The sequence below is a fragment of the Dendrobates tinctorius genome, unplaced genomic scaffold (assembly GCF_039654945.1).
Source record: "Dendrobates tinctorius isolate UK_male_01 unplaced genomic scaffold, ASM3965494v1 ptg000095l, whole genome shotgun sequence".
In the NCBI taxonomy this organism is placed as follows: Eukaryota; Metazoa; Chordata; class Amphibia; order Anura; family Dendrobatidae; genus Dendrobates; species Dendrobates tinctorius.
The window spans coordinates 20,143,750-20,158,493 of NW_027361763.1; the positions used below are offsets into that span (position 1 = coordinate 20,143,750).

Sequence of the window (14,744 nt, forward strand, 5' to 3'; positions counted from 1 at the left end):
AAGAGTATTATTTCCAAACTTTTTGCCATATTTCAAGCAACTTTACTGAAAACTGCTTGATTAACAGAGAACAGAGTCTTGCTTTATTAATGACCTATATTAGGATCTCTTATCAGAATTTTGAAATCAAAGATTTGCCTAAAAGACACAACTACTGTAAGTTTATTAGATGCTTAAAAGATGTATTACATGTGTGGACTTTTGAAGGCTTTCACGGTTTCAAATTTCAGAAACCATTGATTACACATAACAAAATTCAAAATAAGACCTAAAATGAAAATTAAAACTCATGGGCCATTATGAAAACAAAGAAGGTGCACATTGGAAATATCTGAATACATTGCATTGCTAAACATGATTTATGTGGTTAGATTTTCTCTTCCGTATTTAGACTTTTTTAACAAATGTCCCTTTGAATTTAAGTCTGGTCTCAGGATAATAATATAACATTTAGGATAAAATATACATGCCAAAATGCCGACACTTGAAGACAATATAGCAAATATCTCTACAAGAACTGAACTTTTTCCAGTGACACTTAAATATGCCGGGATAAAAGCCACCCAGACACTGCAGACAACCAGCATGCTGAATGTGATGTATTTAGCTTCATTGAAACTATCTGGCAAATTTCTTGCCAGAAAAGCAACCAAGAAACTCACTGCAGCAAGAAAACCAATGTAACCCAGGATAATGGAAAATGCTACTATCGAGCCTTCATTACACTGAAGAATGATTTTGTCCACATACAAGTCAAAGTTGTTTTCTGGAAATGGCGGTGCAGTAGATAACCAGATAATGCAAAGTACAACTTGGGTAAATGAACAAACATACACTAAACAGTTGGTGATCTTTACTCCAATAAATTTTCGACATTTGCTCCCAGGTTTGGTGGCTTTGAAGGCCGAGTAGACCATAAAAGTCTTAGCCAGAATAGAAGAAATGGCTACTGAGAAGATGATCCCAAATGAAGTCTGGCGAAGCATGCAGGTGACTCTTGTAGGACGACCAAGGAACAAAAATACACAGAGGAAGCTTATCATAATGGAGACAAGTAAGGAGAAGCTTAAGCTTTGGTTAGATGCTTTTACGACTGGTGTATCTCTAAATAAAGTGAAGATTCCCAAGATAAATGAAGTTTTGAGGAAAAGAAAAATAACAATGAGAGTTATTATAAGAGTTATTGAGTCGTCTGTATATGATAAGAATTCTGTCTCCTTTGGTGCACATTGATTGCTGTCATTTGGCCACTGGTCTCTTGGACACCTGATGCATGATCGCTTGTCTAAAAGAAGAATACATAAAAAATCAAAATAAAAGAATCTATATAAGTGCAGTGAGGATTCTTTTATAGATTTCAGTTTTGAAACTGGAAAACTAGAGATCCTCATCTAATGCTATGTCTGATAACTAGAGGATCTGACAACGTGGAGATTTGTAACTTCTGCCTGAGAGAAAAAAAATGTTGGGTCTTTTTGCCAGGATAAGCCTTTCAAATTATATACATTGCATAATTAGCAGTAAGATGTGACTTGATATGCCATCAGGGTCTGTTAGAAATCCACAAGTGCTAATGGATATAGTAAATAAATGAGTCTGAAATTTACAGTTACATCTACAGTCCTCTTTAATAAAAGAAGTTGAGTAATGCTATCTCAAGTCTGACAAAGAGTCCAGTACATGCACTCAAGTGTAGAATGAATGACATGCAGTAGTGTATCTAGAGTTCTGCAGGCTCTGGTGCAAAATTTAGTCACGAGCCCTTTCCAGTATGTTCATCAAATGTATGGGCCCCTCTGGTGTTCTTGATCCTATAAAAACATATGTGTTCGCTCACCCCATTTAAAACATGACAATTAGATTTCATTTTCTAATTTTTTAAATAGTAGTCAGACTGCTACCGAATAACAAACATCACATATTGTTAATAAACACCATCCTTTTACTGAAAAATCCATTATAGCAAGACCAATATACCAAGAAGATCATATACAGAGGATAAATACCAGCGCACCATGACCGGACCACATATCCAGGGTTGGTATTTCGTCTTATAGATGCCTCTGCAGTACTAACCTGTGGGATTGATGTCAGTGGTCATAAACCAGCTGACATCAACCCCACAAATAATACCCCACTTGCCACCACACTAGGGCAAGTGGGAAGAGTTGGGCAAATTGCCAGAATTTTCTGGGGCGGCTGCCAGCTGCTATTTTTAGGCTGCGGATGCCAATATCCATTTCCCCTTACCAGTCTGAGAATACCAGCCCCCAGCTGACTGCTTTAGCTTGGCTCAATGTCAAAAACTAGGGGGACCCCACACAGTTTTTTTAAAAGTATTTATTTAAATTATTAAAAAAGCAGCTTGTTAACCAGCCATGATAAAGCTGACAGCTGAGAGTTACAGCCTGCAGCTGTCAATGTTTTCTTTTTATTAAAAATAGAAGAGTCCCCACATTATTTTTTTAACTATTTATTTTTAACACAGGCGCCAGCTGTTATCAGTGTCAGCAGGCGTAGGCTGATGGGTGTAGTACTTTCTCATCTGCCGATGCCTGTGACCGGCGGTTAAAGCTTTTTACCACAGGTCACAGCTGTTGGTTTATGCTGTCACCTGACAGCGTGGGTACCGCAGCTCTCTGATCAGCAGTACTAATCTTACCACCATTCAGAGCCGCGTGTGTTTTTCATGCTGTCATGCAGATGACAGTGTGGGAAACACCGATGTTTGGGGTACCAAACCCGAACAGAAACACAGACTTCATGATAAGTCCATGTTCAGGGTCCGTGCGCAAACACTAGGTGTTCAGAATGGACCCCGAATATTACTGTTCTGGCTTGCCCAACTCTACTCCTTACCTACCATTCTTCCAATAACAAGCAGAGTTCTCTTCCTGCTGCATAGCTCATGCAAGGAGGTGGTGCAGCACATGGCAGTATAGTCTTGTGTCACCTCCAACAGGACTGTCAGCATCAGCTGCTGGCCTCTGATAAGCCAGTGGCTTGTGCAGTTATTACGGTGGAGGGTGTTTTCTGTGCGACTGTACATTTCAACTGAATGTGCATCTTAGGATGCATGATCAGCTGAAAACTACACTGGAGTTGATGGGTCCTCAGGTCCCCTTTTACAACTCCTAGAGAAAATTATGGAATCACCGGCCTTGGAAGCTGTTCATTCAGTTGTTTAATTTTGTAGAAAAAAAGCAGATCACAGACATGGCGCAAAACTAAAGTCATTTCAAATGGCAACTTTATGGCTTTAAGTAACACTAAAAGAAATCGAGAACAAAAAATGTGTTAGTCAGTAATGGTTACTTTTTTAGACCAAGCAGACGGGAAAAATTATGGAATCACTCAATTTTGTGGGGAAAAATTATGGAATCACCCTGTAAATTTTCATTCCCAAAACTAACACCTGCATCAGATTAGGTCTGCTCATTAGTCTGCATCTAAAAAGGAGTGATCACACCTTGTAGAGCTGTTGCACCAAGTGGACTGACATGAATCATGGCTCCTACACGAGACATGTCAATTGAAACAAAGGAGAGGTTATCAAATTCTTAAAAGAGGGTAAATCATCACGCAATGTTGCAAAAGATGTTGGTTGTTCGCAGTCATCTGTGTCTAAAATCTGGACCAAATACAAACAACATGGGAAGGTTGTTAAAGGCAAACATACTTGTAGACCAAGGAAGACATCAAAGCGTCAAGACTGGAAACTTAAAGCAATATGTCTCCAAAACAGAAAATGCACAACTAAACAAATGAGGAACGAATGGGAGGAAACCGGAGTCAATGTCTGTGACCGAACTGTAAGAAACCGCCTAAAGGAAATGGGATTTACATACAGAAAAGCTAAATGAAAGCCATCATTAACACCTAAACAGAAAAGATAAGGTTACAATGGGCTAAGGAAAAGGAATCATGGACTGTGGATGACTGGATGAAAGTTATATTCAGTGATGAATTGCAAATCTGCATTGGGCAAGGTGATGATCCTGGAACTTTTGTTTGGCACTGTTCCAATTAGATTTATAAAGATGACTGCCTGAAGAGAACATGCAAATTTCCACAGTCATTGATGATATGGGGCTTCATGTCAGGTGAAGGCACTGGGGAGATGGCTGTCATTGCATCTTCAATAAATGCACAAGTTTATGTTGATATTTTGGACACTATTCTTATCTCATCAATTGAAAGGATGTTTGGGGATGATTAAATCATTTTTCAAGATGATATTGCATCCTGCTATAGAGAAAAAACTGTGCAAACATTCCTTGAAAAAGACACATAAGGTCAATGTCATGGCCTGCAAATAGTCCGGATCTCAATCCAATTGAAAATCTTTGGTGGAAGTTGAAGAAAAATGTCCACGACCTGCAAAGCTGATCTGGCAACAGCAATCAGAGAAAGTTGGAGCCAGATTGATGAAGAGTCCTGTGTAACACTCATTAAGTCCAGGCCTCAGAGACTGCAAGCTGTTTGAAAAGCCAGAGGTGGTGCAACAAAATACTAGTGATGTGTTGGAGGTTTTTTTGTTTGTTTGTTTTTCATGATTCCATAATTTTTTCCCACAGAATTGCGTGATTCCATCATTTTCCCCCTCTGCTTGGTCTAAAAAAGTAACCATTACTGACTAACACATTTTTTGTTCTTGATTTCTTTTAGTGTTACTTAAAGCCAGAAAGTTGCCATTTGAAATGACTTTAGTTTTGTGCCATGTCTGTGATCTAATTTTTTTTTACAAAATTAAACAACTGAATGAGCATCCTCCAGGGCCGGTGATTCCATAAATTTTGCCAGGGTTTGTATGACCACGAAAATCTCCATGAATCTCCCTGATGACACCATTATCTACCAGCACTCTTCTGACAGCTGTCGACCATTTCCAGCCAACAGCACAACTACAAATGTAAAATAATCAGTTATACACAAAACGATGATTTTCAAATAAATGTACTTATTCAGAGAGTATGAAAAACTGATGAAATAAAAAAATGTCTGTGCAAAATTTAAAGCTGGGAGAGGCCTGTAATTGACATCATAGGTAGACCAAAACTATGACTGTCAAAATGAGAAAACAAATCCAGAAAATCACCTTGTCTGATTTGGCAAGATTCATTTTGCAAATTATGGTGGAAAATAAGTATTTGGTCATTAACAAAAGTTCATCTCAATATTTTGTGATATATCCTTTGTTGGCAATGACAGAGGTCAAACATTTTGGGTAAGTCTTCACAAGGTTGGCACACACTGTTGGTGGTATGTTGGCCCATTCCTCCATGCATATCTCCTCTAGAGCAGTGATGTTTTGGGCCTGTCGCTGGGCAACATGACTTTCAAATCCCTCCAAAGTTTTTCTATGTGTTTGAGATCTGGAGACTGGCTAGGCCACTCCAGGACCTTCATATGCTTCTTACAAAGCCACTCCTTTGTTGCTCTGTCAGTGTGCTTGGGATCATTATCATGCTGAAAGACCCATTCATGTTTCATCTTCAATGCCCTTACTGATGAAAGGAGGTTTGCACTCAAAATCTCATGATACATGGCCCCATTCATTCTTTCATGTACACGGATCAGTCGTCCTGGTCCCTTTCAAGAGAAAAAGGCCCAAAGCATGATGTTGCCATCCCCATGCTTCACAGTAGGTATGGTGTTCTTTGGATGCAACTCAGCATTCTATCTTCTCCAAACACAATAAGTTTTGTTTCTATCAAATCAAATATTTCTACTTTGGTTTCATCAGACCATATGACATTCTCCCAATACTCTTCTGGATAATCCAAATGCTCTCTAGCAAACTTCAGACTGGTCCAGACCTGTACTGGCTTAAGCAGGGGGTCATGTCTGGCACTGAAGTATCTGCATCCTTGGCGGCGCAGTGTTTTACTCATGGTAACCTTTGTTATGGTGGTCACAGCTCTATGCAGGTTAGTCACTAGGTCCTCCCGTGTGGTTCTGGGATTTTTGCTCACCGATCTTGTGACAATTTTGACCCCATGGTGTGAGATCTTACGTGGAGCCCCAGATCAAGGGAGATTATCAGTGGTCTTGCATGTCTTCCATTTTCTTATTATTGCTCCCACAGTTGATTTTATCACACCAAGCTGCTTGCCTATTGCAGATTCAGTTTTCCCAGCCTGGTGCAGGGCTACAATTTTGTTTCTGGTGTCCTTCAACAGCTCTTTGGTCTTCACCATAGTGGAGATTGGAGTTTGACTGTTTGAGGTTGGGGACAGGTGTCTTTTATACTGATAACAAGCTCAAACGGGTGCCATTACTACAGGTAATGAGTGGAGGACAGAGGAACCTCTTAAAGAAGAAGTTACAGGTCTGTGAGAGCCAGAAATCTTGCATGTTTTTAGAAGACCAAATACTTATTTTCCACCATAATTTGCAAAATAAATCTTGCCAAATCAGACAAGGTAATTTTCTGGATTTGTTTTCTCATTTTGACTGTCATAGTTGTGGTCTCTACCTATGATGTCAATTACAGGCCTCTCACTTATCTTTTTTCCCCACTGTATGAGCATATTGTCCTGGAATGAAACATAATCAATACCTGTCTCATTAGATATTTCCCCATCAGAACACTGCAGACATTCAAAGCAGCATTTATGGCTTCCGTTCATTAGGATCCTTCGATACCCTGGTGGACAGTCCTCAGTGCACTTAGAGACTGGAATCTAAAACATAAGTGATCACATTATTTTAATACAATATATGTGTTCTCATATTGTGGAAGCTAAAAAATAATAAAATATTAAACATCTGAAACATTTTTAATGCCTATTATAAAATGTATTCAGCTTCGTTCATTGCTTACATTTGGCTGCTATCAGCAGTTCGCTGGGGGGTGTCAGGTGTCAGATCCCCCAGTGATTACATAATGATGACATATGGAGAGCTCATCAATATGTATGTCTTGGACAATCTCTTTTAAAAAGCAACTTATTTTAAAATGTAACTATTACTATTTAAAAGTTTTCATATCTGACATGTGCTGCACAGTGCTGCTAATCGGTGGTGGTCCGGGTCCTAAATAGAAAGTCTTTGAATAGGTATTTAGCTCTGTGAGGCTGTGCTCATACGTAGTGTTTTTTTAGCGTTTTCGTGTCGATTTTAAGCGTGCGATTTGGCAGCGAAAACGCAAAAAAACAGCATCCCATGCATTCCTATGGGATTCCGCAATGCTGTGCTAATGCTGCGGATTTTCCCGCGGCAGAATCTCATGGCGGAAAAATACGCAGCATGCTCATTAATTTTGCGGAATCTCGGCGATCCCACACACATAGGAATGTATTGTTCTGCTTACTTTCCGCATGTGGTTGTGCCCACCATGCGAAAAGTAAGCAGAACATTTGCGGATGGTACCCACGGTCCGGAGGAGAGGAGATTCTCCTCTGGGTTCTGGGTACCATATCCCTGTAAAAAATAGAATTAAAATAAAAAAATTGTCATATTCTCAATTTCCGTTGTCCCTCGCAGCGTCACCAGGCTTCAGCAATGCTCGTGGCAGGTCTTGTTCCCAGTAATGCATTGCGACAATGACCTTTGATAATGTCGCGGTTTCGCAACACCGTAGCCATCTCGCGAGACCGCAACATCATCAAAGGTCATTGTCGCAAGGCATCGCTGGGAAAGGGACCTGCCGGGATCATCGCGATGATCGGGAACGCTGCGTGGGACGTCGGAAGGTGAGAAAAACACGATTTTTTATTTTTTAAATCATTTTTAATATTAGATCTTTTTACTTCCGATGCCGCATAGGCGTCCTCAATAGTAAAAAGTTGGTCACACTCGTCAAACACTATGTTTGACGAGTGTGACCAACCTGTCAATCAGTTTTCCAAGCGATGCTACAAATCGCTTGGAAAACGCTAGCATTCTGCAAGCTAAATACGCTTGCAAATTGCTAGTTTTTCCGTGGGAAAATTGCGGGAATTTAAAATGCGGTTTTCCCGAGGAATGGAATTCCAGAATTCCGGGGGTAACTTCCGCGGGAATTCTGCAACATGTGCACATAGCCTGAGAGTGAGCTACAGACCCACAGATTTAACATTGAACCTGTGTACCTCTCTGTATGTGTAGCTGATGCAAAAACTGTGAACTTAACAGAAACATTTTGACATATTGGCAAGAGTCTCGGGACCCAAATCGCTATCAATCAGTAGCGCTGCATAGTACCTGTAATACAGTCATGGTCAAAAGTGTTGTCAGTGTCACCCTTGAAACCATCATTAGTACATGTATACAGCACCCAAGAGACCATCAGTACATGAATATATCACTAGGCTCACTGTACATAAATACACAGTCATGGACAAAAGTGTTGGAACCTTTGAAATTGTTTCAGAAAATGAAATATTTCTCTCAGAAAGTTATTGCAATTAAACGATTTTTTATACACGTTTATTTCCTTTGTGTTTATTGGAAGAATACAAAAAAACTGAGGAAAAAAGGCAAATTGGACATAAATTCACACAGGACTCCAAAAATGGGCTGGACAAAATTGTTGGCACCCTCACCTTAATATTTGGTTGCACCCTTGGGAATAAAGAACTGCAATCAGTCACTTCCCATAACCATCCCCAAGCTTCTTACATTTCTCAACTGGAATTTTGCGCCACTCTCCTTACAAACTGCTCCAGGTGTCTCATATTTTGCCATCTCCCAACAGCAATTTTAAGATCTCTCCACAGCTGTTCAGTGCAATTTAGATCCAGACTCATTGCTGCCACTTCAGAACTCTCCAGTGCTTTATTTACATTCTATGATTTAATTTATTTTATATTTTCATAGATTGAACAATATGTGCACTTTTTAAATTGCTTTAATTTCTTAATTTTTAATGGAGGAAATGGGGTGATTTGAACTTTTTATTTTCTTAATTATTTCCTAGTTTTTAAAACTTTTTTGCTACTGTTCACTGTATTTGTTATTCCCCTTAGGAACCTTGAACCTGCAATTGCCTAATTGCTTATGCTATATACAGCAATGCCACAGTATTTCTGTATATAGTAAACATAATGGTCTCCTATAAATGCAGGCTGTCTTTCATAGCTGAGGAGTGGTTAGAACAGCTCATCCCCCTGCCAATGACCTGTAAACACTGCTATAGCAGATTGAAAGCAGCATTTCACATGTTTACAGCCATGGATAGAGCTCTGCTTCACCAGTGACTGTTAGCGGCAGAAGATGGCTAAATAATTAAGCCATCATCTGCCAGGAAAGATATGGGCTTGACTTGTGAGACAGTGAGATGGCATATGATGTACATATTACGCTATATGACATTAAGTGGTTAAGGTTGATGAAGACAATTTTTAGCACTGTTGTCTGTGTATTTTTTTAATGTTAGCTTCTAAAATCAAATTTTTGCACATCTGAATTCAGACTTTAGTAAAATATACAAATTTGAAGCCTGTTAGCTTTTTCACATTTAAGAAAAAACATCTAGATTACATATAACTTAAAATTTATTGAATGTTCAGCCAAATATATTAACCCCTTTCTGACATCGGACGTAATGATCCATCCACATGACCTGGCACAATTTGAACATGGGCGGATCATTACGTTATCGTGATCGGCCATGCTCACAGGGGGTGCACGGCCGTTCGCGGCCGGTTGTCAGCTGATTCTCACAGCTGACACCCGGCACTAGGTGCCAGGAGCTGTCGCAGATCACTCCCGGCACTTTATACCCCAAAATATTGTGATCAAACAAGATCGCAGCATTCCAGGAGCTGGCACAGGAGCTGACAGCCCCTCTGCCTTTTGATAGAAGATCCCGCTGCGTGACACGGGGTCCCGATCATTGCTATGTTGAGCGGATGTCGTGATGACGACATCCAGGTTACCAGAGTTAGGAAACTTGCTGATCATGTGCAGTGCATGATCAGCAAGTCTCTGTTATGAGCTCATTTTCTCCTTCACCTTTGATGTCCGATGAACTCCCTCTGCTGGTGAAAGGAGGTAGTGAAATTGATTTGGATGGGAAAAACCTGTCATCTGAACAGGTGGAGTGTGATTGGACATCCGGAATCTCTGAGTGGATATAAGGCCGCCGATGCTCTGCTGGGTTGCTGGTGATCCTCTCTGCTCTGAGCTCTGGCCTCCAGTTTAGTCCTGTCTACTAAAGCTAAGTTTTTGCTTTGCTATTGTTCCATGAGATTTTGTCTGGTTTACTTAGTGTTTGTGTTCAGCCAGCCCTGGTTGGGACTGGCTGAACTCCATTTTTGTCTCTGATCAGTTGATCTCTTTGCTCTGTATTCAGAATATGCCTGAGTGCTGATATAGTGATTTTGAAGTCTAGTGACTTCATGGCCTTTTCTATCAGACGTGTTGGACATTATTTTTGGCAGGGTTTTTGCGTGATTGCAGACAGTTGCTTTTCTTTCCTGTCCTATCTAGTTAGTGAGGGCCCCATCGTTTGCTCAGCCTGTCTTTCTGTCTGTGTTTGTGTTTTCATCTGTTTTCACCGTCAATACATGTTGGGGGCTGTCTATTGCTTTGGGGTCTGCTCTGGGGCAGTTTAGATTTCCCCTTTCTTTCTTTAGGTTTATTTAGTTCTCCGGCTGTGAACGAGGTGTCTAGGACCACCATAGGAACACCCCACGGCTACTGTTAGTTGTTGTGAATAGGATCAGGAGTCTGCAATCCGCTAGCTACCAACCTCTCCGGTTTTCTGGACTTAGCTTGTATTTTTGCTTTTTCCTCCTCCGGTGACTCATTCATAACAGAATCACCAGCCATACCGCCGATTCTAGGGTACTCAATAACAGGAAAGAATTGTAAAAAAAAAAAAAAGTGACAGAATTTTTTTTATGTAGATATTTTCCTCTTTTTCTCTGGGGCCGTAGGAGGAATTTTCTTAATGGAGATTAAGCAATTGTCTGATCGTGTGGAGCAGATGAATTGCGGGGAATTACTGCCTATCTTGCTAATTCACATGCTGCTGAACCAAAGATTCCTACTCCTGATGTGTTTTTTGGGGATCGGTCTAAATTTTTGAATTTTAAGAATAATTGTAAATTATTTCTTGCCTTGAAGCCTAACTCATCGGGGAGCTCTGCACAGCAGGTTAAAATTGTCATCTCTTTGCTGCGCGGCGATCCCCAGGATTGGGCGTTTTCTTTGACACCTGATGATCCTATTCTAACTAATGTGGACGCATTTTTTCAAGCCTTGGGGTTGTTGTATGATGAACCTAATGCTATTGATCAAGCTGAGAAAGCCCTGTTGGCATTGAGCCAGGGTCAGGATTCTGCAGAGTTATACTGTCAAAAATTCCAAAAGTCGGCGGTCCTTACTACCTGGAATGATGGTGCCTTGGCAGCTCTCTTTCGGAAGGGTTTGTCAGAAACCGTAAAAGATACTATGGTGGGATTTCCTGTTCCCTCTGGTCTTGATGATTCTATGTCATTAGCCATTCAGGTTGATCAGCGTTTACGTGAACGTAAAAGTACACGAGAAATATTGCCACCTGTTGAACAAATGTCTGAACCTATGCAATGTGATAGAGTTTTGTCTAGGGCGCAATGTCAGGAGTTCAGAAGGCGTAATAAGCTGTGTTTTTTCTGTGGAGATGCCTCTCATATGATTTCTGTCTGCCCTAAACGAGAGAAACGTTTTGCACATACATTTGCTGTGGGTGGTGTTCAACCTAAGTTTCTTCTGGCAATTACTCTGATCTGCTCCCTGTCCACATTTTCCGCTAAGGCTTTTGTGGATTTGGGAGCAGCTCTGAACCTGATGGACTTGGATTTTTCTAAATGTTGTGGGTTTCCTATGACACCTCTGCGAACGCCTATCCCTTTGAGGGGTATTGATGCTACTCCTTTGGCGAAGAATAAACCTCAGTTTTGGACCCAGGTGGGTCACCCCAGACCATTAAGAAAATTGCAGATTTTTGGTGTTGCATAATTTGCATGATACCATTGTTCTGGGATTTCCCTGGTTGCAAATCCATAATCCAGTTTTGGATAGGAAATCTTTGTCTGTGGTGAGTTGGGGTTGTCATTGTGCCCTTTGTAACGCTCCTGTTTTCTCCATCTCTCTCCAATCGCATGATGTTCCTGACTATTTGGCTGATTTTTATGATGTATTTAGTGAGAATAAGTCTGCGTCTTTGCCTCCTCATAGGAGTTATGACTGTGCAATTGAGTTGAGCTCTGGGTGTAAATTTCCCAAGGGTCGACTTTTCAATTTATCTGTACCCGAGCACGAGGCTATGCGATCTTATATTAAGGAGTCATTGGAGAAGGGTCATATTAGATCATCCTCTTCACCCTTGGGTGCTGGGTTTTTTTTCGTGGCCAAGAAAGATGGTTCATTAAGGCCTTGTATTGACTATCGTTCCCTCAACAAAATTACAGTTAAATATCAGTATCCGTTACCCCTGATTTCTGATCTATTCTCAAGAGTTAAAGGTGCTTGCTGGTTTACCAAGCTTGACCTCAGGGGGGCGTATAATCTTATTCGCATTAAGCATGGGGATGAATGGAAGATGGCGTTTAATACTCCGGAGGGACATTTTGAGTACCTGGTGATGCCTTTTGGGCTCACTAATGCCCCTTCTGTCTTCCAGTGCTTCATGAATGATATTTTCCGAGACTTTGTGGATAAATTTTTGATCATCTATCTGGATGATATTTTGATCTTTTCCAGGGATTGGGACTCTCATGTGGAACATGTTCGGACTGTGTTCTGGATTTTGAGGGAGAATTCCATGTATGTTAAGGGATCGAAATGCCTTTTTGGTGTACAGAGGATTTCATTTTTGGGATTTATTTTGTCTCCGTCAACTATTGAAATGGACCCGGCCAAGGTACAGGCCATTTATGATTGGGTTCAGCCCACTTCTTTGAAAGCCCTCCAGAAGTTTTTGGGTTTTGCTAATTTTTATCGTAAATTTATAGCTAATTTTTCTGGTATTGCCAAACCATTGACTGATTTGACTAAGAAGGGTGCTGATGTGCTGAATTGGTCTCCAGAGGCTGTTTCTTCCTTTCAGGAGCTGAAGCGGAGGTTCACTTATGCTCCGGTTTTGCGGCAACCTGATGTCTCACTCCCGTTTCAGGTAGAGGTGGACGCTTCTGAGCGCTTCTGGTGGTGCAGGAGCTGTTTTGTCCCAAAAAGATCCGGTAACATCTAAAATTAATCCTTGTGCTTTCTTTTCCCGAAAGTTCTCCCCATCCGAACGTAACTATGATGTGGGGAATCGGGAATTGTTAGCCATGAAATGGGCATTTGAGGAGTGGAGACATTGGCTGGAGGGAGCTAAACATCAAGTCGTGGTCCTTACTGACCACAAGAATTTGATTTACCTTTTGTCGGCCAAACGCTTGAATCCTAGACAGGCTAGGTGGGCCTTGTTTTTCACAAGTTTTGATTTTGTGGTCTCTTTTCTTCCGGGCACTAAGAATGTCAAGGCAGATGCCCTCTCTAGGAGTTTCTTTGCTGATTCTCCTATTGTGACCAAGCCTGCTACCATCTTAGGTGAGGGGGTAGTTCTTTCTGCCATCTCGCCCAATTTGAGACGTGCTCTGGAAGAGTTTCAGAAGGACAAACCTGAGCGTTGTCCCTTTGGAAAATTGTATGTTTCTGACCAGTGGAGGAAGAGAATAATGTCTGAAGTTCATTGCTCTGCATTGGCTGGTCATTCAGGTATTTTTGGTACTAGAGGTTTGGTGAGTCGGTCTTTTTGGTGGCCCGCCTTTTCTCGTGATGTCAGGAATTTTGTGCAGTCCTGTGGCACTTGCTCCCGGTCTAAACTTTGTTCTCGCTCCAGTGGGCTGTTCATGCCTTTGCCGGTGCCCAGGAGGCCATGGACCCATATTTCAATGGATTTTATTTCTGATATGCCTGTCTCTCAGAGAATGACTGTTATTTGGGTGATTTGTGATAGATTCTCTAAGATGGTCCATCTTGTACCACTCCCTAAGTTGCCATCTTCCTCAGAGTTGGTGCCCTTGTTTTTGCAACAGGTGGTTCGCTTGCATGGGATTCCTGAGAACATTGTGACTGACTGATGAGTTCAGTTTGCTTCTAGATTTTGGAGGACTTTTTGTTCCAAGCTGGGAATTCAGTTGTCCTTCTCCTCTGCGTTTCACCCTCAGACCAATGGGCAGAGGGAGAGAACAAACCAGACTTTGGAGTCTTATTTGAGATGTTTTATTTTTGCTGATCATGATGATTGGGTTTCATTTTTGCCCTTGGCCGAATTTGCTTTAAATAATAGAGCTAGTTTTGCCACTTTGATGTCACCTTTTTTTTGTAACTTTGGATTTCATCCTCGATTCTCTTCAGGGCAGGTGGAGTCTTCTGCCTGCCCAGGTGTTGACACTGTGGTGGAGAGAATGCACCAGATCTGGGACCAAGTGGTGGATAAGTTGTCTCTCTCCCAGGAAAAGGCCCAGCGGTTTTCCAACCAGCAAAGGACCATTGGTCCCCGGTTTAAGGTGGGTGATATGGTTTGGTTGTCATCAAAAAATATCTCTATGATGGTGCCATCCCCAAAGTTTAAACCTAGATTTATTGGACCTTACAAGATTTTGGAGATTCTTAATCCGGTCTCTTTTCGGTTGGCTCTTCCTGTTACATTCAAGATCCATAACGTGTTTCATAAGTCTCTGTTAAAGAGGCTTGTTGAGCCAGTAGTTCCTGTGGTGGCACCTCCTCACCCTGTATTGGTTGAAGGTAATGTGGAATATGAGGTTGAGAAGATACTGGATTCTCGT

General features: G+C 41.2%; 1 protein-coding gene across 1 annotated transcript in view; it reads right to left on the minus strand.

Moving 5' to 3' along the window:
- Nucleotides 1-359: 359 nt before the first annotated feature.
- Nucleotides 360-14,744, minus strand: part of LOC141098808 (vomeronasal type-2 receptor 26-like) — a 66,543-nt gene continuing 52,158 nt past the window's right edge. The window contains exons 5-6 of the mRNA XM_073586783.1: nt 6,563-6,686; nt 360-1,285 (exon numbers count right to left, since the gene is read on the minus strand). Coding sequence (XP_073442884.1) covers nt 360-1,285; nt 6,563-6,686 — 1,050 coding nt within the window. The remainder of the gene's footprint in view (nt 1,286-6,562; nt 6,687-14,744) is intronic.